Below are 26494 nucleotides of genomic sequence, written 5' to 3'. Positions count from 1 at the left end.
TTTTTGATCTGAAACAAAGCCTCTGACTGATCAGAAAGGAAGGTAACACACATCTTCAGCAGTGCTTCTCGAACATCTGTGTTCATGAACCATCTGAGGATCCTTCAATTGGTCTGGGTGTGGGTCCTGCGATTCTGCATTTCTAATAAGCTTCTGGATGATGCCACTGCTGCTGGTCCAGGGATCATACTTCAAGCAGCTTCATGGCACATTTGAATGCCTTTGCAAGGTGTTAGCAAGTACAAGATGTTCTAGCAACTAATGATCCCTGAAGGTAACTGGAACTTCCTAGCATGTTCTTTAGTTACAGCAATAGTGCCTTTGACTATATAGACTTGAAGTACACAGGTCTCAATCCTGAACACTAGTCTTTAGAATAAAGAAGGGATAAAGGGAAACTGAATCAACCAAATTTCCCTGGAACATGTTGGAAATTTCTGGGACCTCATCATTTACTGTGAGGTCCTTTATCCATAATCCCTACCTCTTCACCCTAGGATCAGCTTAGTAAGTGGCAGTGAAAAAAAGGAAAATGAGGGATGAGGATAAGATATGTCTTTGTTTCCTGGCTGCTAAAACAAATACCATCAATGGGTTGGCTTAAACAATGGGAATTTCTTAGCATATGGTTTTGAGGCTAGAAGTACAAAACCGAGGCAACAGCAAGGTAATGCTTTCTCCCTGAAAACTGTAGCATTTTGGGATTGGCTGCTGGTGATTCTCCTTGGCTTTTTCATCACATTGCAATACAAATGGCAAAGTCTCTCCTCTCTCCCTAGTTTCTGTTGATTTCTGGCTTCTTTCCATGTTTTCCCTATGTCTGAATTTCAGTCTGTTTATAAAAAGACTCCAGTTGTCCAATTAAAGATCAATCTGATTCAGTTGAGCTATACCATAACTGAAGTAACATCTTCAAGAGGTCCTATTTACAATGGGTCCACACCCACCAGAATGAGGACAATGACCAAGAACATGTCCAAACTGGAGTTTTTTGGGAGGAAATTCTGGGGAAGCTATTGACTTTCATTGTTTTCTCCCAAATGAAGCTTAGTTATCATCCAATTCTTTGTGAAGTCAAAGACCAACATAATATGTAACTTTATCATCCCTATTAAAGTATAAGGGATAAAGGATAATGAGTTATTTATCTCTATTTCAGGTTGCTATAGATAAAAATTTCCAAAAAATTGAAAAAGTTTGTTAATTGCCTCAAAGAGAAGAGGAAAACCTGTGAGAATGCATTCTTTTCTATTGTGGGTCAGGAAAGAGGTAAACCTTGGTCAGAAGCAACAAATAGTGTAACTTTGGCTATCCTAAGATGCTGCTTGAAATCCAATAATGGTAGGTTGATAGTTTGCATCCTGTACAACTGAGAAGAGTAAGCACAGGGACTCCCACAAAGCACTCCTTGGCTTGCCTCCCAAAGCAGATACCCATAATATATTAAGGCTTTGCAATAAGGTTGCTCTTATTAACTAAAGGTCACAATGGAAAGGTAAGCCAATCCTCAGGGGTCTAACAGGTGAAAGGATATAGCAGGGAGATCACCTAGCCTGAGAAATAGCCTTGGGAAGTTTACAGCAAAAAAGAGGCCTGGACCACCCATAACTCCTTATTACGCCCAATCACTTCCTCCACACCCTTAAGTGTATAGTGGACACCAACATAAGTGATTTTGAGCAGAAGAAACCTCATTAAAGTGAAAATCAGAATTTTGGAAAACTTGTACATGCCAGTTTGACAGAACCAGTACTTGACAGCTAACCAGTACTTGAAGATTTCTCAGATGAGATTTATGATGAAATTGGTAGTGGTTTTAACAAATGTTATTTTTTTAATATTGTATAATGAAATGTGTCAACTTTTGGAATATCTGCATAACTCAGTGAACCAGTATTTTCCCAATGACCAATTAATGCATGACATAAAAAAAAAAAACATGGGTGACATGCATGGGTAACAGGTCCATACAAGATGCAAGATACAACAGTGGATTTCAGTGTAACAGAATATGAAGAACTCATTGACATGTGTTTTCGTTCACAGAGCTGCTATGACAAATTACCACAAAATGGGGTTGGCTTAAGAACAGGAATTTATTGTCCATGGGTTTGGAGACTAGAAAGTCCAATATCAGGTATTGGCAGAACTTCCTTCTCCTGGTGTCTATAGCTTTTGGTGCTGGCTTGCCACAATCCTTGGGGTGTTCTTGGCTTGCATCTCTGCCTCCATTGGTGATCTCTCCCTTGTGTTTGCTGCTGATTTCTGGCTTCTTTGATTCTGGCTTTGAATTTCTTTTGTTTATAAGTATACTCCAGTCATATAGATTAAGGCCCACCCTGATTTAAAAACTGGTTTCATTTTTCAAAGATCCTATTCACAAATGAGTACAGATCGCAACTAATAATAGCATCTCAGAGGTCTTATTTTCAAAACGGAGTCACACCACAGACTGGGAGTTAGAACTTGAAAATATCTTTTGTAGGGGACATGATTGAATCCCAACAATATGATTTCAGATGCCACATAGCAACCAAACCTTAAGAAACTTACTACTTCTCAAAGTTTGTGTAGTATCAAGAAGATATCCAGAATTCTCTGAAAAAAAAGCTATTAAATAATTCTCCCTTTTCCAAACATATACCTTTGTGAAGCCAGATTTTCTTCATATACTTCAAACAAAACAACCTCACAGAGGAGGAGCTAAGATGGCAGCATAGAGAGGAGTGGAAGCTAGTTAGCCCCCTGGAACAACTAATAAACAACAGGAACAACTGGTAAATAACCTGAAATAACTGCAGGGAGACAAACGTGACTATCCATTCATCATACACCAACCTGAATTGGGAGGAATGCCCGAGATCGCAGCATAAAATCTGTAAGTAAAAACTGTGGAGCCATGCCAAGAGCCCCCTCCCTCATGGAAGCCTGAACTGCAAAGCCTCACTGTGATAGAGAGCAGCACTCTCTGAACAAGCGAATATACCTCAGCCCAGCTCCAACTGGGGTTTTAATGTTAACCGCTCAATACAGACTGCGAATCCCCAACAAGCAGACAGAGGCTTTTGGTGATGACAGACCTTGGAGAGTCAGGCGACATATGTGTCTCTGGATGGGGAGCCCAAAGGATCGGGTGTGATCTCTGGCCGACGGGTGAACTGGGGGCTTTCCGTCCCTTTGCTCTCTCTCAACCTGGGCGGCTCAGTGGAGAAAGCCTCAATCGTTTCAGCTTGGAGTGCTCTACAATAGAGAAAGCCTCAGCCATTTTAAACTCGCAGCACTCTGACCCAGACAAGGGTGGAAATAGCAGAGTCAGAGAAACAAAGAATCTATTTATAAGCAAATGACCTCTCTCTAGAGGGCATATCTGCCCAAGTGGAAAGAGGTGGGGCCCAGCTCTACTCCTCCTTCCATTCAGAACAAGACCCCAGAGCCTGGGGGAAAACAACCACCAGCCACACCTCCTTACACCAGTCTGGAGTGATAGGCTGACAGGTGCACGTGCTGGGCAGAAAAGCAAAGGGTGTGTCAATCCTCTAAGACACACCATCAGGAAAAACGGATACTGAATAGTTCCTCTTTCTGGGACCTGAGCCTCTTCTCATCTGAGAAAACCTGACTGGGGTGGCCTAGGAGGTCAGATGCCTAGACAACAGAAAACTACAACCTACACTAAGAAAAATGAAGTTATGGCCCAGTCAAAGGAATAAACTTACACTTCAACTGAGACACAGGAATTTAAACAACTAATGCTAAATCAATTCAAAAAATTTAGAGAAGACATGGCAAAAGAGATAAAGGCTACAAAGAAAACACTGGGCGTACATAAGGCAGAAATCAAAAGTTTGGAAAAACAACTGGCAGAATCTATGGAAATGAAAGGCACAACACAAGAGACAAAAGACACAACAGAAACACACAACAGCAGATCTCAAGAGGCAGAAGAAAACCCACAGGAACTGGAGAACAAGGCACCTGAAAGCCAACACACAAAAGAACAGATAGAGAAAAGAATGGAAAAATATGAGAATGTCTCTGGGAACTTAAGGACAAAATGAAATACAAGAATGTACATATCACTGGTGTCCCAGAAGGATAAGAGAAGGGAAAGGGGGCAGAAGCAATAAGAGAAATGATCATTGAAATTTCCCACCTCTTAAGAAAGACATAAAATTACAGATCCAAGAAGCGCAGTGTACTCCAAACAGAATAGATCTGAATAGGCCTATACCAAGACATAATAATCAGATTATCAAATGTCAAAGGCAAAGAGAGAATCCTGAAAGCAGCAAGAGAAAAGCAATCCATCACATATAAAGGAAGCTTAATAAGACTACGTGCGGATCTCTCAGCAGAAACCATGGAGGCAAGAAGGAAGTGGTGTGATACATTTAAGATGCTGAAAAAGAAAAATTGCTAACCGAGAATCCTATATCTAGCAAAACTGTCCTTCAAATATGAGGGAGAGTTCAAAATATTCTCTGACAAACAGGCAATGAGAGAGTTTGTGAACAAGATACCTGCCCTACAGGAAATACTAAAGGGAGCACTATAGACTGATAGGAAAAGACAGGAGTGAGAGGTTTGGAATGCAATTTTGGGTGATGGTAGCACAGCAATATAAGTACACCCAACAAAGATAATTATGAATATGGTTGAAAGGGGAAGGTTAGGACTATGCGGGACACCAGAAGAAAAGAGGAAAGATAAAGACTGGGACTGTATAACTCAGTGAAACCTAGAATGTTCAACAATTGTGATGAAATGTACAATATGTTTTTTCATGAGGGAGAACAAACAAATGTTAACCTTGCAAGGTGTTAAAAACAGGAAGGTATTGTGGGAAAAATACAATCAATGTAAACTAGAGACTATAATTAACAGAATCATTGTATGATACTTCCTTTAATGTAACAAAGGCAATATACCAAGGTAAATGCAGATAAGACGGGGGCATGGGGAGGGTGTGAGACTCTTGGCATTGGTGGTATTGTCTGACTCTTTATCCTACTTTTATCTAAGGTTATGTTTCCTTTTGCTGCTTCCTAGCTGTCATTATTTTTTCTCTTGCATTTTTCTTTGTCTTTTGCCTCTCTTCTTTCTTTGATTGTTCCTCCTGCTTTGTGGAAAAAAATGTAGATGTCCTTATATAAATAGTGGTGAGGGTAGTGAACACATAAATATGTGACTATACAATATGTTTGCTTAGGATGGAATGTATGGTGTGCGAACAAAACCATCTTAAAAAAAAAACGGGTTGATGATGAAACCTTGAGGGCAATATACTGAGTGAAATAAGCCAGAAACATAAGGACAAATATTGCAGGGTCTCACTGATAGGAACTAATTGTAATATGTAAACTCATAGACATGAAATATAAGTTACCAAGATATAGAACAAGGCTAAAGAGTGGGGAGCGGTTGCTTAGTATGAGCAGAACGTTCATACTAAACGTTTGGAAATGAACAGAGGTGACGGTAGCACATTGTGGGAATAACTAACAGTGCTGAATGGTGCATGAATGTGGTGGAAAGGGGAAGCTCAGAGTCATTTTTGTCATCAGAAAGAAAGCTGGAGGTTGAAAGATGAGAATGTATAAAACAGTAAACCTTGTGGTGGGCAATGTCCAAGACTAACTGTACAAATATTAGACATCTCTTTCACAAACCAGAACAAATGTATGACACTACAACCAGAAGTTATTAATGGGGGTATAAAGGAAAAAAATATATACCTATTGTAAACTATATACTACAGTTAGTAGTATTTCAATGTTTTTTCATAAACAGTAACAAATGTACTACACCAATACTATGAGTCAACAATGGAGGCGGGTTGGTTAGGGATATGGGAGGATGTGAGTTTCCTTTTCTTTTTTTTTTTCTTTCTTTGACTTTATTTCTTTTCTGGAGTAATGAAAATATTCGAAAAACTGAACAAAAATTAATTGTGGTGATGCATGCACAGCTGTATGATGATACTGGGGTAAATTGTACACTTTGGATCTTTGGATAATTGTATGGTATGTGAACAATCACAATAAAAAAAATCATCACAACAGACTGAATGCAGAAGCAGATGTAAGTCCAGCTATTTTCTTTTAAGCCAGGTATAAAGAATATATGTAAAAATGTAAAACAATGTCATTTCTTTTTGTTTTGTATATAGTCATTTTTCATAAAATATATTATGTTATCATATAATAGGCTTATTATTTTAAAATAAATATTTTATATTTTTCTCAGTTTTAATTTTAATTGATATAACCCACACAAATTAAAGTTCTTGAGGGTTCTCAATAATTTTTAAGCATGTACAGAAGTTCTGATACAAAAAGTTTATGAACTGCTAAGCCAAGGGTTATATTTCAGTATATTATAGTTCAAATATTTGTGTGTCTGGCCTGGGTGATCTAACCATTACTCACGGATTAATTTCTACAGAAAATATATTCTGACCTACTCTTGCTCTTTGAAGGAAATACTAGAAGGTGTGGTTCTAAATCCAGTCTCAACTATATAAGAAAGTAGCAGGCACAGTACCTCTCACTTTGTTTTGCAATTTCTTGGATACTTTTTGGACTCTCTCCACTGAAGTCCCTTGGGGGCAGGGAGTGGTTTCCTTCTGATTGCTATATCCAGAGAACCTTGCTTAAAGTATACACTTAAGAAACATGTTGAATGAAAGAAAGAACAAAACAAATACTTAGACATGTGAAAGCCATTCCAGACTGACATTGAAATGATATTTATGGCTGTTCCATAAGCAGAAATGCCAGCCAGAGGCACAGTATACATTCCAAAGAAATGAACAAAATTTCCTTTGATTAACTCATACAACTAGAAAGCTTCTTAGAAAATACTTTAGAAAAACTTGCAATGTGATTGTAGTGCTTCTTTCCTGGTCAGGTAAGGATCAGAAATCTGGATCATGAAGACATATGTGGATCTCTGTCCCTTTTGGAAACATTAACAGGCAGAAAAATTGCTGTTTACCAAAACAGCTCATCTTATTATTAGGGATCAAACTACTTGGAAAATACATTGAGGATTGGCCTTGCATCCTATACCATCATGGCCAAGTTTAGAGTCTGCTAAAAAAAGTTAAAGGCTGAAGGAAATGATTAGAAATTATTCCAAAGATACAATCATAAGACATATTTCTAGCAGAAAACTTATGGTTTCATAACATATTTTTGGCTTCTGAAAAGGCCAGCACATGCATTATGTCTATTTCATGGTGTTGCATGCATAGAGATGACAGTATTCACTACACAATTACTCCCCAGATTTTCAATATCTGAGAAGTCTTTGTGTTTGAGTCAGTTCCAGGCAGGAAGGGGTGTAGTTCCAATGTCTCCTCACAAAACTGTACTAATTCTATTCTTGTTGACGAAATCTTCTATTCAAAGGGAAGCTGACATTGCCAGAGTCCTATTAACACTGAATTCCTGTAAAAACATTTCAGCATACTTGCTGGATCAGTAAAGCCTCAGAGACAAACCCCATTAGTCCCTAAGATAACTCCATTAATCCCGAAGATGGCCTAAGCTATTGAATAAACAAAAAAAGAACCCTCAAAATTCCTTGGGATAAGTAGTTTAAGTGCCAGAAACAACTTTTAGGTACTAGTGAACATCTACAGATGAGAGCTTAGTTCTGTAGCAGTTCTGTTCTTATCAATACATTGTGTGGCATAATTCAAACTTAGGAAACATTAATTTACTTTGTGTTCGTCAAAGAGTTATACTACATTGTAAATTTAAAAATCTGCCAAACCCTAAACTGGTTATTCCTTCTTCTCATACAATGAATTCATCTTTTGTGCTTTTGGAATGGTTTCTGTGAAGTAAATAATCTAAGTTGTACTGTAAAAAATAGATCAAATTTGCTGAAGAGAATTTTGGACATATGTGTATTTGGATCACGGAACTTATCTGATTTGCTATGAGTTGTGTTCCAAGGTCCCCCAAATGTCAGAATCAAAACAAATAAACAAAAACTATTATTAAATATTAAAAATAAATATTGTATTTTTAAATAATGTATATTCTATTGGAAATGATCCCCAATAATGGACAAAGAAGCAATTTGTGAGAAAAAGCAAATGATTGAAATGGTTCTTAAGCTACACCTAGAAATAATAAAAAATGCTAGTTAGTGTTTATCAGTTACGTCACACACTGCGGGTTCTTAATATACATTATCTCTACTCCTCCCAGCAACTGATTCCATAGTACAAATATCCACAGTTTACAGACGAAGAAATTGAGGCTCACAGTGATTATGTGATTCATCTGAGATTTTATAGCATCTAAGTGACTGAGTCAAGATCTGAACATAGGTCTGACTCAAGAGCCCACCATTTCCAATCATAACACCCACTCTATTCATTTAGTGAGTAGCATTAAATATATATCTGCTGAACTGATCAATGTTTTTGTGGCTTTTTCAGAATTGGGATTTTATTCTGATCACAGAAATCCTATCATTCGTCTCACATATCTGTTATTACAAATAAGGCACGAAGGTAAAAAAGGAAGTCTATGTTAAGCAGCTTATGGCCTTATTTATATGGCACCACTGAATAAATTCAAGAAAGTTACCTGTTTCAGGACTTTTCTGTATTCTTATGAGGAAGGGGTATATTAAATCTAGGGAGATAAAATTTTAAGGCCAGAAGAGACTTCCAAAAAAGTTTTTTCAGTCCATACTTTTCAAATGAAGGTTTGTCTCTTCCTTCCCCACCTCTTCCTCTTTTCTTTTGATCTGATTATCCCTCTTTAAATACGCTGTACATAAAAGTTAATGATTTATTGTAGGCAAATCCACATTTCAGCAATTTTTAAGCTCAAGACCATTTTTTTCCTTTCAATTTTATTGTGTAATTCAATTTTGGATCTAAACACAATGGTTTTAGTTTTTTAATTACACTTTTGGATTTCTGCCATGGTGGCAGATTTTGGTAGGGCTTACTTATATTCTGGAAGATGCAGTTCTGGTGTTTTTAATATCCTGCCTTTGTTAATAAAGAATTTAACAAAACTCTTTTTTAAAGATATGAAATTCAATACGGATACCAAAACATTGGATTATCAAATCATTCAATGTTGGTATCGGGACATAAAATCTGAAATTAAGCCAATTTCTTGAAAGTTGATTCCTAAAAGCAAACCAAGAAGAATTATTTGTCTCTGTTTGGAAGGCATTTTCAAAGAATTAAAATGAAAAATCTATGAAAATTTAACCATTCAAGAAAAATTTCTTCACTTCTTTCTTCATGACAGTCTTTTCTTTTGATTTTTCCCTTCTCATTCCCTCTCACTGGGACCTCCACTTCACTTCTCTCCAGCTCTTCAGGCTTGATCCCCTTCAGTCCTTGATCCCCTTCTCTTTCATTTCTGTATCTACACTCACTCTAATAGTTTGAAATACTACCTATATGCTGATGAACCCAAATTTTGATCTCCAGCTCACACCTGTCTCTCTTGCTGCAGAATCATACATCCAACTATGTGACAACACCAATAGGATGACTAATAAATATCTCAAACTTAACATCTTCCAAACTGAAAGCTTGATCTTACCTCTCAAATTTGCTCCACCTCGTCTTTCCCATCTTAATTGATGAAAACCGTCCTTCCAGTTGCTAAGATAAAAACGGAGTCTTCCTTGTCTCTTCTTTTTCTTTAATGCTCTCCATTCAATCATCAGAACTATACCTTCCAAGTGAATCTGATCACCACCTCCACCTGAGTCACTCTGGTTTACAACACTAACATTTATTCCCTTCTTCCCCTTTTCTCCTCTATACTCTATTCTAAAAAGCAGAGTCTGAATGATACTTTCAAAATGTAATTCAAATTATGTCATTTATTTTCTTAAAATCCTCCAAGAGGTCAATGTCTCACATAAAATAAAAGCCAGAGTCCTTACAAAACCCTATACAACCTTCCCACGCCCTACATCCTACTCCTCTTACTCTCCTTCTTGCTCATCTAACTCCTACACCAGCCTCCATTGTGTTTTTTTGAACATGTTAGGCTTGCTACTGACTAAAGACTTGGAGCTGGCTGTTAATTGCCTGACAACTTCTCAGAGACCATTTTACCAGATAGCAGCTCCCTCCAGACAACTGCATAGTTTACCTTTCCATCTTCAGATGTTCAGTCTTTTATTCAAACTTTTCAGTGGACGCTTATCCTGGAGAAACTTAAAGCTGCAATGTGCCCCTACCATCTCCTCATCTACTTATCCAGACCATGTACACTTGTAGCTCACCACACACATTATTTATATGTATTCATTTTAGGGCTTTCCTTTCTCCAGTGAATGCAACTTGCATACGCAGACTGTTCTTTTCTAATATTTTGAGGGCTCGGCAAGAGTAGGCGCCCATAAATAATTTCAATGCACCCTTCATTTCACAGTTTATAGAGTTAAGCAAGCCGCCTAAAATCTCCTCAGCCTCAGTTTAGCACTTACTAAAACTGATGACCTCCCAAAGAATCTATGAGTTTCAGACCTTTGCGTCTCCGGAAGTAAAAACTTAAGAAAGGGGTCAGAGAAAAAGGCGTAATTTTCCGCTTCCGTAAAGACGCAAAGGGGCAAACACCATGGCGAGGTGGACGAGAAGAGTAAGGCAACGGGAAGAAAGGCCTGAAACGGAAAGCCGCTTCCGAAGAATCTCAAGAGGACTGTAGTCATGGGATGGGGCGGCGGAAGCGGCGTTCCACCCCCGAAAGCGCTGCCTTCCCTCCGGGCTTCAGCTTCGGAGATTAAGAATACAGCGGCGACATTTAATGTTCACGCGGTGGAAACAGCAGCAGCGGAAGGTACATGCGGCGCGGACGCCTCCGGGCGCATGCGCGGTATCCCTCGCGGCGGGTAGGAGGGTGCCCCTCGCACTTGCGTGGTCACTCCTGCGTGGGGTCCCGGGGGGCGCGACCTGCTCCCGGTAGTTAATCCGGAAGCGTGACGTCGCGGCGCAAGTGGCCTGTTCCCCGCGCGCTGCGTTGGTCCAGCTCTTTGAGCGTCAGGCAGAGAGTTCCTTCTTTACTACTCCTTCCCGGCACTGTTCCTTGGATCCCCTGCCTGAATGAAGAAAAGAACATCCCAACTTCCAGTATATTTAGGCCCCTCATGCTGTAGAAGACAAAATCCAGTTCCGCTGCTTATCTCGTCCACCTAGTGTTGGTTGATTCTTAGAATCTGTGATACAGACAGTACATAAGCCTAAAATGTTGCGTCTCTGAGTTCCTCAACAGCTCTTACCGAGGTTATTGCACCGTAAACGAGTTTCTGGTAATAATGTTTGTATTTCCTTTTACAGTGTTATCCTCATGCTGGTCTGGGAGGTAAACAGACTGAGACGTAGAGAGCTTTGCTTGCCCGGGCTGATAGTGGTCATTTGTGGCTAAATTGTGATTTTAACCAAGTATTTGTTTATTCTTGTACGTGCTGGAAGTTCACACACTTATGATTTTATTTTTATTTGCACTCCTCTCCTTACTGGACTTTTTGAGCCCTGGACTGTGTCTTATTTATTATTAAGTGCCAGATGGTGTGCTATAGCAGTATATAGAAGAGTATTTAATCTATTCGGATGGCGAATATGGGGGAGAGGAGTCCTAGATGTCTTGGGACTGTGATTTCTAATGTAAGACCAGAGGAATTGAGGGTCAGTAAGCACTGATAAAAATAATGTATTTTCTGTTGTGTGTCAAACATTCTGTTCAGAAATCTCCAGAAGATACAGATTCACACTGAAAATCATAAGCAACCTTGCAAGTTCCTACTAATTTATAAGCATATTTTGATTGCAAAACATGTGAATAACTAGTGGTGGTTTTATTTGAATACAGCTCGAAAACATCTCCTTTTCCTCCAGCATAGCCATGGTCTTCCTTAGAATGTAGTCAATGAGGAATGGAAAAAACAGTTAATGTTTAGATATAGATTTTTATGTTTTTACTTAATTTAATTTGAACTTTATAGTCAAAGGTAGAACTAGTGAAATTTTAAATATTCAGACTTGCCAATTTGGATTATATGAAGGAGCAACATCTTTGTTTAAGAAATCTTACTGATTGGCTAGCTCATTTGGTTTATAATAATTTAGGCATAAAAGTCTGTTGGGATGTTTATTTTAATAGATTACAAAGATTGCCCAGTTTAAATTATTCATAACATTGATAATTTTTAGTGTCAGTGTGTGTTTATGATATAACTGGTGGTTTCTTATTATTGTTCTCTTTTTTTTTTTAACTCCTTAGGAAAAATTGGCAGCTAAGAAAAAACTTAAAAAGGAGAGAGAGGCTCTTGGTGATAAGGTAAGTAAAATTTTTGCCATCTGCTTTCTGTCTTAAAATTAAGAAATATTCCTTGATATTCATGTTGAATCACTTTTAAATTTCTTATGAGATATGTCAGAGATGTATATGCACACAAACCCTTTTTATCTTCCTTAACAAATAAGCATTAGCCTCCTTTGTGCTTCTTCCTTACTGCGTTACCTTCCAGATATGAAAGGACTTTATATTTGGAAGGGAATGTGAACTCTTATGAAATTGAGTTTCTTATGAAAGGGAGTATGAACTCTTATGAAATTGTTGTTTCTTGTTCCCATGCACTTCTTCACACCTTTACTTTTTATGTTTGTATCCCTAAGTAATAAACACAATGGTGTTTTTGCATGTTTTCAGATTTTCGCATAAAGGGTATATCTACTTCAGTAACTTGCTTATTTTGCTTACCTTTATGTGTTTGAGATAGATAAACATTTCCTGACTTTGGGAATGGGCAAGTCCCCGTTTTTAGGCCTGTATCTGGAGCTGTTACAATTTGGGGCAAAGACTTTTTGTCAGTAAAGACAGAATGAAGCCCTTTCTGAAGTGTGGTGGGGGTCTGTAAGAATGATGAAGCTGGTACAAAGGCTGTGAACTGTAAAGAGGGAGAATGGGGAGTGGGAGGAGGTTGAGACACCTGGATGGAGTATGGTAAGGAAGAGAGCAGAGATACGTAGCAAAAAAGGATTTGGCTATTTTTGTGATATTGATAAGTGAAATCTTTCTACGGAAGTGTTTTTAATACTCCCACATTATTGCACAGCTGAGTTATTTCCGTTTAGTTTCATTTTATTTACAATTACTCCTAGGTTATGATTTCTATCAGAAAAATTTTAAAAACCTACAGTAATCCTCCCCCATCTTAAGAAGTACAAGTAAGGTTAGCCATATTTGAGTCAGGAAAAATATATAAAGACTGTATACAAACCAAGCACTCTACTTTTTCATGCATTCTCTTAATAGTATTACATTAAACCATATGAAATTGCCAATATTAGACTGTTTTGATCTGCAAGATTGTAATATAACAAACAGTATTAATTTCTTTAACTCTGAGTCAGTCAATTACAGCAAATTTATATGCTAATCACTATTTGAAAACAGCTTTCTCTTTTTTTGGTCAGAAAGATGACTTGTTAGAACTGCCTTTTTTATATAATGATTTTAAAATTAGTTTGTTTCATAGAATGTTAAAAAAATAAAATCATAAATAGTTCAACAGTTAATGTTTTCTTCATATTTATGCTAGAATATTTATCCTTTTGCTTAGTGTATGTCCATCATTCTGTGTTCCTTCTCTTTAACTTAGCATTTCATTTACACAATTTTTTGGTCTCAGCTGAGGATACAGCTTATTGATTCTAATAGTATTTCATCATGTTGAGGTGCCATAATATGTTTACTCATTACTGTGTTGTAGGACATTTGTGCTATTTGCTGTTTATTTCCATTATGAATAGTGCTACTGCATATTTCTTTGTATAAATTACTCTCCTCCCCACTTTCATCCCCTATCATAAATCCCTCAAACTAGAATTACTAGGTCAGAAGATAAGAAGCAGATTTGTAGCCTTTGTTAGACACTTACAAATAGCTTTTTGGAAGTATTGTAATAAAATCACATACATTTTTACTTTTCTCCTATCCTGATTTTTCACTTTTGGATATTTTTTCCCTTAATGGAAAATTACTTTGATTCCCACCTCTTCTCTTTGCTACATCTGCCTGGTTTTAAGCCATTTCATTAAATGTTAAATATTCTAGCAAGTGTGTCTGCTCAGAGAGTTTAAAAGCCTTTTAATCAATATTGGTATTAAGATTGATGTAACGGTAGGGTAAAATAAGGAACTGAGTGAGTTTTTGGATATTGGTAAATTTCTGTTACTCTTCCTCAACATTAATGTTAAAGTATTAACATAAAATGTTTCTAAAATTTAATACTTTTTCTTTTATTTAGGCTCCACCAAAGCCTACACCCAAGACCATCGACAATCAGCGAGTACATGATGAAACCATAGTAGACCCTAATGACGAAGAGGTAATGTTAGAAGCCTTAAATAAATTTGGGTGACCACAATAAATCATCTGTTCATGTGTTGATGTTTAACTTAACTGGTGAAGTTGTAGTGGACTGATACAGCTATAATGTTGACATATTATATTATATTATATTATTTTGTGACTGAATTTCTGAAATACTGCTGTAGAAAATTGCAGTAAACATTTGTTTTCTAGAAATGTATTATGTTTTATGCATAGATTCACATTTGTATTTATCTTTTCATCTTGGAATAGTACTTTTAATGTTTTCTGTATCATTTGAAAAGCATGTTTTCGTACTGTAGATTTTTGTGGCATTTGTTAGACATTTTGAGACTTAAGGATGGCATCGATGGTATTTTTTTGTGTGTCCTCTTAAAACTCTTGGTTTCCACTTTGCACTTCTTCCCTTTAAATAGTATGTGACAGTGCAATGACAGAATCAAGGTTTTAAAACCTTGTGTATTTTTAAATTTCTTTTAGAGGAAACTTGGTTTCATAATATTCTGTTTTATAAATATACCACAATTTAATTATCCATTTTCTAATTATTGGAGAATTGGGTTGCTGCTTCTTCGGGGTTTCTTTTTTCCTTTCTCTCTCTCTTTTTTCCCCCTTTCAAGCAGTGCTGCTGTCAACATTCTCCACATAGCATTCATTTATTCCTTTAGTTAGTCAGTCAGTCTTGCAGCAAATGTTTATGGAGTACCAGGTGTGTACTGGAGTCTGTTTGAGGGACTTGAAGGACAAAACTGACACTTACACGTATAACTATCCTGCCTGCATGGAGCTTGCATTCTAATAAGGGAGACAAACAATAAGCAAAATAAAATAATGTTAGCAGGTCATAAATTATTAAAAGAAAAAAGTAGAGCAGGATAAAGGAGATTCAGGAATACCTGGGAGTGGAGGGGTTTGTAATTTTATTGCATATATATGTATGCTTTTTAACTTTATTTTTACCTGATTTCAGACTTAATAGAAATAATAATACATATATATATATACCCTTCATCCAGATTTTGTAAGTGTTAAATTTTACCACATTTGATTTTCATTTATATTCTCTTTGAAATGCTTGAGAGTAAGTGGCAGACATGGTACCCTTTTATTCCTATGTACTTCAATTGTTTGACCTATGAACAAGGATATTCCTTTTTATAAGTATAGTTATGAAAATCAGCATTGATGTGTGATACTATTTTCTAATCTAGATCTTATTTAGATTTCACCAGTTACCCCAATAGTGTCATTTTGGCAAAAGAAAAAAATCCCAGATCATGCATTGCATTCCATTTTAATGATTCTTTTATCTTTAACTTGGAACGATTCCTTGGTTTTTCTTTGCTTTTCACAACAGCAACATTTTTAAAGAGTACAGACCAGGTTTTATCTCTCAATATGGATTTCTCTGATGTTTCCTTATGGTTAGATTGTGCTTATGGTTAGATTCTGATTATGTACTTTTATATGTATGTGTGTATATACATTTATGTATATATATAATTGAGATTGTTTGCATACCATACAACTATCCAAAGAGCCAAAGTGTACAATCAGTTGCCCATGGTACCATCATACAGCTGTGCATCCATCACCACAATTAATTTTTTTTTCAATTTTTAGTACATTTTTGTTACTCCAGAAAACAAATAAAGCCAAAAAAAAAAAGGAAACTCAAATCCTCCCATACCCCTAACCACCATCACCCCACTCCATTATTGATTCATAGTTTTGGTATAGTACATTTGTTACTGTTGATGAAAGAATGTTAAAATACTACTATCTGTAGTATGCAGTTTGCAATAGGTATATATATTTTTTTCCTATATGCCTCTCTATTATTAACTTCTAGCTATAGTGTCATACATTTGTTCTATTTCGTGAGAGAGATTTCTGATATTTGTATAGTTAATCATGGCCATTGTCCACCACAAGATTGACTGTTTTATACATTCCTATCTTTTAACCTTCAAACTTTCCTTCTGGTGACATACGTGACTCTGAGCTTACCCTTTCCACCACCTTCACACACCATTCAGCACTGTTAGTTATTCTCACAACATGCTACCATCACCCTTGTCCATTTCCCAACATTTAAGTTCACCCTGGTTGAACATTCAGCTCATAATAAGCAACTGCTCCCCATTCTTTAAACTCATTCTATATCCTGGTAACTTATATTTCATGTCTATGAGTTTACATATTATAATTAGTTCATATCAGTGAGACCCTGCAATATTTGCCTTTATGTGTCTGTCTTATTTTGCTCAATATAGGGCCTTCCAGGTTTCTTCATCAACTCATTTCTTTTAAGATGGTTTTGTTCACACACCATACATTCCGTCCTAAGTAAACAGTCGTTGGTTCCCTGTATAGTCACGTATTTATGTATTCAGCACCATCACCACTATCTATATAAGGACATCTCCATTTCTTCCACAAAGAAGGAGGAAGAGTCAGTGAAGGCAGAGAGACAAAAGAAGAGAAAGAGAAAAAAACAACAACCACAACAACAAAAACATGACAGCTAGAAAGCAACAAAAGGAAAGATAGCATTAAACTAAAGTAGAATAGAGAGTCAGACAACATCACCAATGCCAGGAGTCCCATATCCTTCTCCTATTCTGCCCCCTCCCCCATATGCATTTAGCTTTGGTATATTGCCTTTGTTATATTAAAGGAAGCATAATACAATGTTTCCGTTAATTATAGTCTCTAGTTTGCATTGATTGTATTTTCCCCCCAGTCCCACCCTATTTTTAACAGCTTGCAGTGCTGACATTAATTTGTTCTACCTCATGTAAAAACATATTTCTACCTTTTATTACAATCGTTGAGCACCCTAGGTTTCTTCGAGTTACACAGTCCCAGTCTTTATCGTTCGTCTTTTGTTCTGGTGTCCCACATGGTCCCAACCTTCTTTCAACCATATTCCCAGTCATCTTTGTTCAGTGTACGTACGTTGCTGTGCTACTATCTCCCAAGATTGTTTTTCAAACCTCTCACTCCTGTCTTTTCCTTTCTATCTGCAGTGCTTCCTTTGGTGTTTCCTGTAGAGCAGGTATCTTGTTCACAAACTCCGTCATTGTCTGAGAATATTTTAAGCTCTCCCTCATATTTGAAGGACAGTTTTACCAGATATAGGATTCTTGGTTGGCAGTTTTTCTCTTTCAGTATCTTAAATACATCACCCCACTTCCTTCTTGCCTCTATGGTTTCTATTGAGAAATCCGCACATAGTCTTATCAAGCTTCCTTTGTATGTGATGGATCGCTTTTCTCTGGCTGCTTTCAGGATTCTCTCTTTATCTTTGACCCTTGAAAATCTGATTATTAAGTGTCTTGGTGTAGGCCTATTCAGATCTATTCTGTTAGGGGTATGCTGCACTTCTTGGATCCGTGAGTTTATGTCTTTCATAAGAGATGGGAAATTTCCATTGATCATTTCCTCTATTATTGCTTCTGCCCCTTTTCCCTTCTCTTCTCCTTCTGGGACACCAATGACACGTACATTCCTGCATTTTATTTTCCTCCTTAACTTCCCAGAGACATTGCTCATATTTTTCCTTTCTTTTCTCTGTCTGTTCGTTTGTGTGTAGGCTTTCAGGTGCCTTGTTCTCCAATTCCTGAGTGTTTTCTTCTGCCTCTTGAGATCTGCTGTTGTATGTTTCCATTGTGTTTTTCATCTCTTATGTTGTGTCTTTCATTTCCGTAGATTCTGCCAGTTGTTTTTTCAAACTTTCAATTTCTGCCTTATGTACGCCCAGTGTTTTCTTTATACACTTCATCTCTTTTCCCATATCTTCACTAAACTTTTTGAATTGACTTAGTATTAGTTTAAATTCCTGTATCTTAGTTGAAGTGTAAGTTTATTCCTTTGAGTGGGACATAACTTCTTTTTTCTTAGTGTAGGTTGTAGTTTTCTGTTGTCTAGGCGTGGTTTCCTTGGTTACCCTAACAGGTTTTCCCAGAAAAATGGGCTCTGGTCCCAGAAGGAAGAACTTATTCAGTATCCAGTTTCCCTGAGAGTGTGTCTTAGAAACTTGGTACACCCTGTGAAGCCTTGGGTCACTGTGCTTTTCTGCCCAGCAGGTGGCGCCTGTCAGCCTGTAATTCCAGACTGGTGTAAGGAGGTATGGCCCATGGCTCTCCTCCCCCAGGCTCTGGGGTCTGGTTCTGAATGGAAGGCGGACAGTAGATCTGGGCCCCACCCCTTTCCTCTTAGGGAAGATAGACCCCCTAGAGAGAGGTCATTAGCATTTCAGTGGTCTCTCTCTGCCTGTGCTATCTCCACCCTTGTCTGGGTCAGAGCACTGGGAACTGAAAATGGCTGAGGGTTTCTCCACTGAACCAAAACAGGAACAGAAAGCCCCCTTCAGGGCCAGTCTGCAGCCACCCTCCGTCTCTCCAAGGTCGTCTTCACCCAAAGCCTCTGTCTGCTTGTTGGGGATTCATAGCTTGTATCGAGCAGTCCAATCTTGGAGCAGCCAATGCTTGTTGATTAAAACCCCAGTTGGAGCTCAGCTGAGCTGCATTCACTTGCTCAGAGAGAGCTGCTCTCTAGCTCCAGAGACTTGGCAGCTCAGGCCATGGGGGGAGGGGCTCCCAGCTTGGATCCGCAGTTTTTACCTACAGATTTTATGCTGTGATCTTGGGCATTCCTCCCAATTCAGGTTGTTGTATGATGAGTGGACAGTCACGTTTGTCCCCCTGCAGTTATTCCGGATTATTTACTAGTTGTTCCTGGTTTTCTTATTAGTTTTTCCAGGAGGATTAACTAGCTTCCACTCCTCTCTATGCCGCCATCTTAGATCTCCTCTGATTATGTACTTTTGACAGGAATGTCACAGATGTGAGGTTCTGTTCTTTTTAGCGCCTCATATCTGTTACTAGTGATCTGGTGATGTTAACTTTTGGTTAAAGTGATGTTGGCTAGGTGTATTAGTCAGTGTTCTCCAGAGAAACAGAGCCAAGAGGATGATTTATTGTAGGAAGTTGACTCACATGACCCTGGGGGCTGGCAAGTCTGAAGGCTGTAAGATGGGCCACAAGCTGGAAATTCCCATAAAGGTGGGGCTGAATTCCTTAGTTCAGATTCCCTAGGGGATGCTGGTTGGCTGGAAATTCTGGCAAGAATCAGTGCTAAAGTTGAATCTGAATTTCTTTTCTGGCTTCTGAAATTCTCAGTTCTGGCTTTTTAAGACATCTAACTGATTAGACAAGGAGACTCCCCACATTGCTGAGGGCAAGCTCCTTTGTTGGTTGTAGATGCAATCAAATAATTGTAGCTGTAGATCCCATCATTGAAATACCCCCTAATAGTAGCAGGCAGGCCAGTGCTTCTCCAAACAGTTGGACATCATAACCTAGCCAAGTTGAAACATGAAATTAGCTATCACACCAGGTTTCTCCAGTGTAGCGTTTTTCCAGTATAGAGTTACTATTTTTCCCTTTGTAATTAATAAGTATCCTTTGGGGAATTACTTTGAGACTATGTAAATGTCCTGTTACTTCTCAAACTTCTGGCAATATTTTGTGTTTACAAACAGTGCTATAGTATATAACCTTATTCAAAGTTTTGGTATTATTGGAGCTGTGTCTTCAGGAAAAATTGCCCAAAGGAGGATTATTGGATCAGAAGGTAGGATTGTTGGGTCAAAAGGCAATGCATATATATAAGCTCAGACAGAAGGAGCTCACAGCTAGCTGCAGCTGAGACGGACATTTTAAAGATGGCCATTGGAAGCTCATGGTGCATTTTGGAGAACACCATTTTGAAACACAACCTAGGAGCAAGCAGACACCAGCCACGTGCCTTCCCAGCTAACAGAGGTTTTCTGGACGCCATTGACCTTTCTCCAGTGAAGGTACCCTATTGTAGATGCCTTACCTTGGACACTTTATAGCCTTAAGACTGTAACTTTGTAACCAAATAAACCCCCTTTATAAAAGCCAAAAAAAAAAAAAAAAAGGCAATGCATGTGTAGTTTTGTGAAATAATTGCCAAATTCCCTTCTGTGTTCGACCAGTGTGCTTCCCACCAGCAGTGTATGTTTTTTTCTCCAGAGCCTTACCAATAGCGGTGTATAGTTATACTTTTTAATTTTTGCCTTTCTGATAATTGAGAAATTTTATCTCAGTTTAGTTTTTTCTCTGTTTTTTTTAAATTTATTGTTTGTTCATGTTTTTTTGCCTATTTTTTCATTGTGTGAAGTTGTGATTTTATGTAGGGTGGTCAGGGTAGACTTCCTTGAGAAGCTGACCTTTCAGCAAAGACCTTTTATTAAGGAAATCAGCCATCTTTGGGTGAAGAGTACTTCAGGATGAGGGAACAGCCAGTCAGAAGTTCTAAGGCAGGGCATGTGTAGTATGTTTTTGAGAAACAGCAAGGAGTCATTGTGGCTGGAATCAAATGAGCAAAGTGGGAGATTGTACTAGGGGTATCAGGAAGGTGTGGGGTGGGAGAAGCCAAATAGTGACCATATTGACTACTTGTGAGGACTTGGACTTTTACCCTTGGTGAATTGAGAAGCCATTAGATGGTTTTGAACAGAGGAATGATGTGATCAGACTTTTAAAAGTAATGTACTGCTGTGCTGAGATTATAAGTAGAGGGGCAAGAGGTCAGAGGTAAGTAAACTATTTAGAAAGTTACTGAAGTAATCCAGGAAGGAGAGGATGATGATGATGATGGCAGTGACTTGGACCAGAGTGGTTACAATGAAGGTGGTGAGATTTGTTCTTAATACTGAGTATTTTTTCCCCCTGGGGTGTATGTTGAAATTAGAACCAAAAGATTTTCCCAATAAATTGGATGTGGGGTGTGAGAGGAAAAGCTTCTTTTGCATTCTTGGGATAAACCCAATTTGGTTATGATGTTTTGTCTTTTTTTATACGTTTTTAAATTTGTTAATATTTTGCGCAGAATATATACATCTCTGTTCATGAGTGAAACTGTAGTAGTGTCTCTCTTTATTGATTTTATTTATGTGTTTTTTTACTGTTGTCACATTTATGTACTTAATTGTCAGGAATGGATTTTTTTGTAAGTGTAAGAAAGGGAATAGATTTCTTTTTCTTTCTCCCTGACCCCGCTGCCCCTGCATACACAACTAGTTTCCCCAGTACCATTTTTGGAGTAGTGCAACCTTTCTTTTCCCAGTGAACTGAAGTGACGTATCAAGTATCTATTATATGCTTGGTCTTTTTCTGAGTTTTCTGTTTGCTTGTCAAATTTGTCACTGTACCAGTTCTTTTCTTTTTTTATGTTTAGTTTCATAATTAGTCTTGATATGTGTTAGGGAAAGACCTCCCTCCAGAATTCCTCTTTTCAGAAGTATTTTGGCTCTTCCTGGGACTTTGCTCTCTTACATATAAGTTATAAAACCAGCTTGTCAAATTCTTCAACAGACTTTGTTGGGATTTTTATTGGAATTTCCCTAAATCATATCAAGTTAGGGATCTGTCTACATTGCTTTACTTAGTTAGGTCTTTAATGTATTTCAAAATGAATTTTATGATTGTCTTCATAGAAGTTTTATACATAAACCTTAGATTTATTACTGTGTGTCTTATGTTTTTTCTTGTTAGTGTAAATTGCTTCTCTTTTAAAATTGCTTTGTTTGCTGATTTATAAAAATGCAGTTGAATTTAGGGTAATGATCTTATTACCAGTAGTTAAACCAAACTCTTATTTCTAATAATTTGAATACTATTTTCACTTTCTGTTTAGTATTTCTGTGAATGACAGTTTAGTTTCTTTCTTTTAATCCATTAGCAGTTTCTTTTTTTCCCACTTTTGTGCTGATGAGGTCCTCCAATAAATAGAAAAAGTAATTGTAAGCTTCTTTGCCATGTTCCTGATTAACTCTTTACTGGGTTAAGGAAATTCCATTTATTCTCATTTTGCTGCTTGTTTTTTGTTTGTTTGTTTGTTTTGCTGTCTTTGGAATGGATGTTGAGTACTATCAGATGCTTTTTCCACAAATATTGAGATTGTGGTTTTCCCTCCTTTGTTGCATGAATGTGGTAAATGACATTTATAGATTTTCTTAATCCTCTCCATTGAATTCTTCCTAAATCATTTAAATCTTCTCTTTTATTAGTTCCTTCTTTTTTGCTTTTATTTGATTGATTAGCTCATTTTAGCTCATCTTCCTTTCTAATATTTGTATTTAAGGCCATAAAATTCTAAGAACCACTTTTGGTATATTCCACACATTTTTATATGTATTCATTTCATTATTGTTCAAATCTAAGTACCTCCTTTAAGGGAAGATTTGTTTTTTTCTTCTTATAATTTAATCAGTGTTTGCTTGATAAATTTTTTTCATTTCATTCATTTCCCCCCGATCCTTACTACTTCCTTTGTTCTGTTTACTTTGGTTTTCATTTGCTTTTCTTTTTTCTGGCTTCTCAAGATGAGAGCATAGGTTAATAATTTTAGAGTATTCTTTTTAATGTGAGCATATAAAGCTCTGCTTTGTCTTCTAAATTTGGGAGGTTAGGATGTGGAGAAATGAGGCAAGATTCCTGATGTTCTATGCCTACAGCTGTAGTCATTTATCAAGAATAAATGTGTCTCAGTGTGTGCCCTGAAATAGTTTTTGACAATTTTGTCCAGATTTACACTTGTTTTCTGCTGAAGGAAAATCATACAATCTCTTCATGTTGCATTAATGGAAGTAAGTCTCTCCTGGCCTTCTTTAAATCCTCTGTTAGTTAGGTCGTCAGTGTCAAAGAATTTTCCTGGGACCACTTTTAAAGGCCTGACTGTATTAGTTTTCTGGGCCTGGTGTAACAGATTACCACAAACTGGGTGGCTTCAAGGAACAGAAATTTATTTTCACACAATTCTGGAGTCTATAAGTTCCAACTCAAGATGTCAGCAGGGTTGGTTTCTTCTGGAGGCTCTGAGGAAGAATTTTTTCCATGTCTCTCTCCTAGCTTCTGGTAGTCTGTTGGCAATCCTTGGCAGTCCTTGGCTTGTAGCCACGTCACTCCGTGCTGTTTCTCTATCATCATATTTGTATGTCTCCCCTTGTGTGTCTCTCCTCTGTATCCAAATCTCCCTCTCTTTTCTTTTATAAAGACACCAGTTGTTGGACTTAGGGCTCATCCTAATCCAGTATGATCTAATCTTAACTTGATTACATCTGCAAAGACCCTATTTCTAATAAAGCCACATTCACAGGTACTACAGTTTAAAATTTTAACATTTCTTTTTGGGGGACACAATTCAGCGCACTGCACTGGCCCAGTAGACCATTTATTTGTTTGTTGTAAAATGATGTCTCTTTTCTTTTCTCAGGTTGCTTATGATGAAGCTACAGATGAATTTGCTTCTTACTTCAACAGACAGACTTCTCCCAAAATTCTCATCACAACATCAGACAGACCTCATGGGGTAAGCACATTGATTAGTATAGTTCTTGAATTGTTAAAAGAGGAAGACTGTTAAGAAGAGTTAAATTACTGGTTTGCTCTGGATGCTACCTATTAATAATCTAAAGAAAATGTAGTACTAGTAATGTGATGTAGGTTTACTAAGCATGATTCTTAAGGATAGGCTTTGTTGACCATGGGACTATTAACATTTGGACTGGATAACTCTTTATTATGGGAAGTTGTCCTGTGCATTATAAGATATTTAGCAGCATCCCTGGTCTCTACCAGATAGATGTCCTCCGCCCAGTAGCAACCTCCCCCAATCCCATCCTATCGCCTCCACCCCTCACCACCAATCATGACAACTAAAAATGTCTTGACATTGCCAAATGTCCTCTGGGCAGTAAAATCACCCCCAGTTAAGAACTGCTTTACGATGATCAGCATATAATAAAGGATGGAATGCCACTTACACTTCATTCTTCCCCCAGCCTTGCTGTCTATCAACAACACTATTTTATAATAATCATTACTCCTTTCTTTATGAATATACACCACATAAGATTTTTATTCTTTTTTCACTTTTGAGGATTTTTGTTATTTTCTTTTACAGAGAACAGTACGACTCTGTGAACAGCTTTCTACAGTTATACCAAACTCACATGTTTATTACAGAAGAGGACTGGCTCTGAAAAAAATTATTCCACAGTGCATCTCTAGAGATTTCACAGATCTCATTGTTATTAATGAAGATCGTAAAACACCAAGTATCCTTTGTTTTTTAGGGAAGTTTTCCTGTCCCCTTTCTCACACCCCCTCCCCCCCCCACCTGTTTTGAATATATTTAGAAGAATAGGGCGTGTTCTCTATAACTTTCAGAGCATTTTAACTAGAAAATTATGTATCCTATCTAAGATTCCATGAAGTTATTTTTCCTTCATTTAGCAAACATTTGTAGAACTCATGCTATGGTCAAGGCATTGTTTTAATCCCCAGTAAAAGACGCAGAGATAAATGAGATAGTCTAACCTTCAGAGAACTCATAGTCTAGTAGGAGAAAATAAACATGTAAACTAGCAGTTCAGAACTAGTGTAAGAGAAATACAGGGTACATTGGAAACCCAGTGACTGGTAAAGTCTACCCTGGGGATTATCCAGGAGGAAGGACTTCACAGAAAAAGAGATGCTTCAGCTAGGTCTTGGTGAATAGAGTGAATGGGGTGAATAAGGCAGAAGAGCGCTTAGTGCAGAGAGACCATTTGGAAAGGTAGAGGTGTGAAAGAGCTGACCCATTTGGGGATCAGCAAATAATTTGGTATGGTTAGATTTTACGGTTACCAGAGGTGTTATCACAGGATTAAGTGTCTGAGGTAGGTGGTCAGGCCCATATTGTGTATTTTGTTAGCGTTTTGGAGTGCCAAGGACAACGTAAAACTTTTTCTGTGAGTCTCAGTTCTGAGGTGTCACTTGATCCCAAGGTATTTTTCCCTGTTTTGAGTTGAGAGATAATGAAGAGCTTGTCTAGATTTGTTTTTGTTGTTCTACTTATTTATCAAACAGTTAAGTTACTGTGAATTCAGTAACTTAAAAAAATCAGTTGATTTGGTCAAAATTATTAAAATAAAATTACTAAGGATTTACAAAAAGATAAGAACAAGACTTTGTGTCCTGCTATCAGAATAACTTTTTTTTTTTTAAATCAGTGAACACTGCTCTTTTCACGTAAATAGGTTAAAAAGCTAATTTAAAAAAAATTAAATAACTCTCATGGCTTACTTTAATTATCAATGTAACTTAAAGACATTGCTTAACCAGTTGCTTTCCAGAAACTAAAATAGACTAAAACCAGTTTTGTGATACAGTATTTTATTGGCGATATTTTAATTTGGTTTGGAGTGTAGGTTAACGGTACCAAAGTAACTAAAATCATTTGGATAAATAACTGTTCCAGAAAAGATCTGTTTTTAAGGTTGTTTATGCCTTTTTTTTAGCTGCCGCAAAAATAAAGTGGCAAGGCTTTTTTGTTTTTGTTTTCTTCTCTCTTTATTTTCAGAAGTTAAAATACTATCATCATTTCAAGGCTGCTAGCAACTCTTTGCTAAGAATCAGGCATTCATCAGTTCAATGAACATTCTTTTCTTGTTTTATCTGAGGTATTTGTGTTAAGGATTAGCAATGGCACAAATAAAGCTTTTTATATAATACAAGTACTCAGGAAAGGAAATTATTTAGGAACCTCTGAGTTTTGATTTTGTAGTTCCCTCTTGACAACAGTCACTTAGTAGGCGTGTTCTAGAAAGGATTCAAGCCTTAATTTGGATTGGAAGAAATGACCTTTTATCTTTTTCCCACCTAAGATTTTATGACGTCCTCAATGTTTAAATGATAATAGAATTACTCTTGGGTATGCTTCATGAAGTTGAACCTGCAGTTTATGTTTAAAAAGAAGAAAAAAATTGAGGTGCTGATAATCTGTTATGTAGTAGTGCCGATGTCTGTAAGAAACAGATTAGTTGGGGAGAGAGGCACTTGTTTGTCTATAACTCACGAGTGGCAAGGGTTATGGTAAATACCAGCTTAGAGTTTAATTTTGACTGTGTAAAGAGCTGGTGTTTGAAGTGGGCCTTGATGAATGATGAGTACAATATTGCAGGTTTTTGAAATAGAGTGAGCAATACATGATGAGATTAAAGTGTATGATATAAAAGGATTGTGTGA

General features: G+C 37.3%; 2 protein-coding genes across 2 annotated transcripts in view; one reads left to right on the top strand and one right to left on the bottom strand.

Annotated features, from left to right (window-relative positions):
- The window catches only part of LOC119527109 (uricase), a 101528-nt gene extending 91456 nt beyond the window's left edge, over nucleotides 1–10072 (bottom strand). Inside the window, exon 1 of the mRNA XM_037826769.1 lies at nucleotides 9588–10072. The gene's annotated coding sequence lies outside the window, so the exon portion shown is untranslated. The remainder of the gene's footprint in view (nucleotides 1–9587) is intronic.
- The window catches only part of RPF1 (ribosome production factor 1 homolog), a 24935-nt gene continuing 7390 nt past the window's right edge, over nucleotides 8950–26494 (top strand). The window contains 7 exon segments of the mRNA XM_037809127.1: nucleotides 8950–8965; nucleotides 10643–10777; nucleotides 10780–10835; nucleotides 12276–12332; nucleotides 14305–14385; nucleotides 23700–23795; nucleotides 24390–24543. Of these exon segments, the coding sequence (XP_037665055.1) occupies nucleotides 8950–8965; nucleotides 10643–10777; nucleotides 10780–10835; nucleotides 12276–12332; nucleotides 14305–14385; nucleotides 23700–23795; nucleotides 24390–24543 (595 nt within the window).

The sequence above is a fragment of the Choloepus didactylus genome, chromosome 2, assembly GCF_015220235.1.
Source record: "Choloepus didactylus isolate mChoDid1 chromosome 2, mChoDid1.pri, whole genome shotgun sequence".
Taxonomy (NCBI): domain Eukaryota; kingdom Metazoa; phylum Chordata; class Mammalia; order Pilosa; family Megalonychidae; genus Choloepus; species Choloepus didactylus.
Note: the sequence above shows the minus strand (reverse complement) of the source record. Positions and strands in the feature narration are given on the sequence as shown.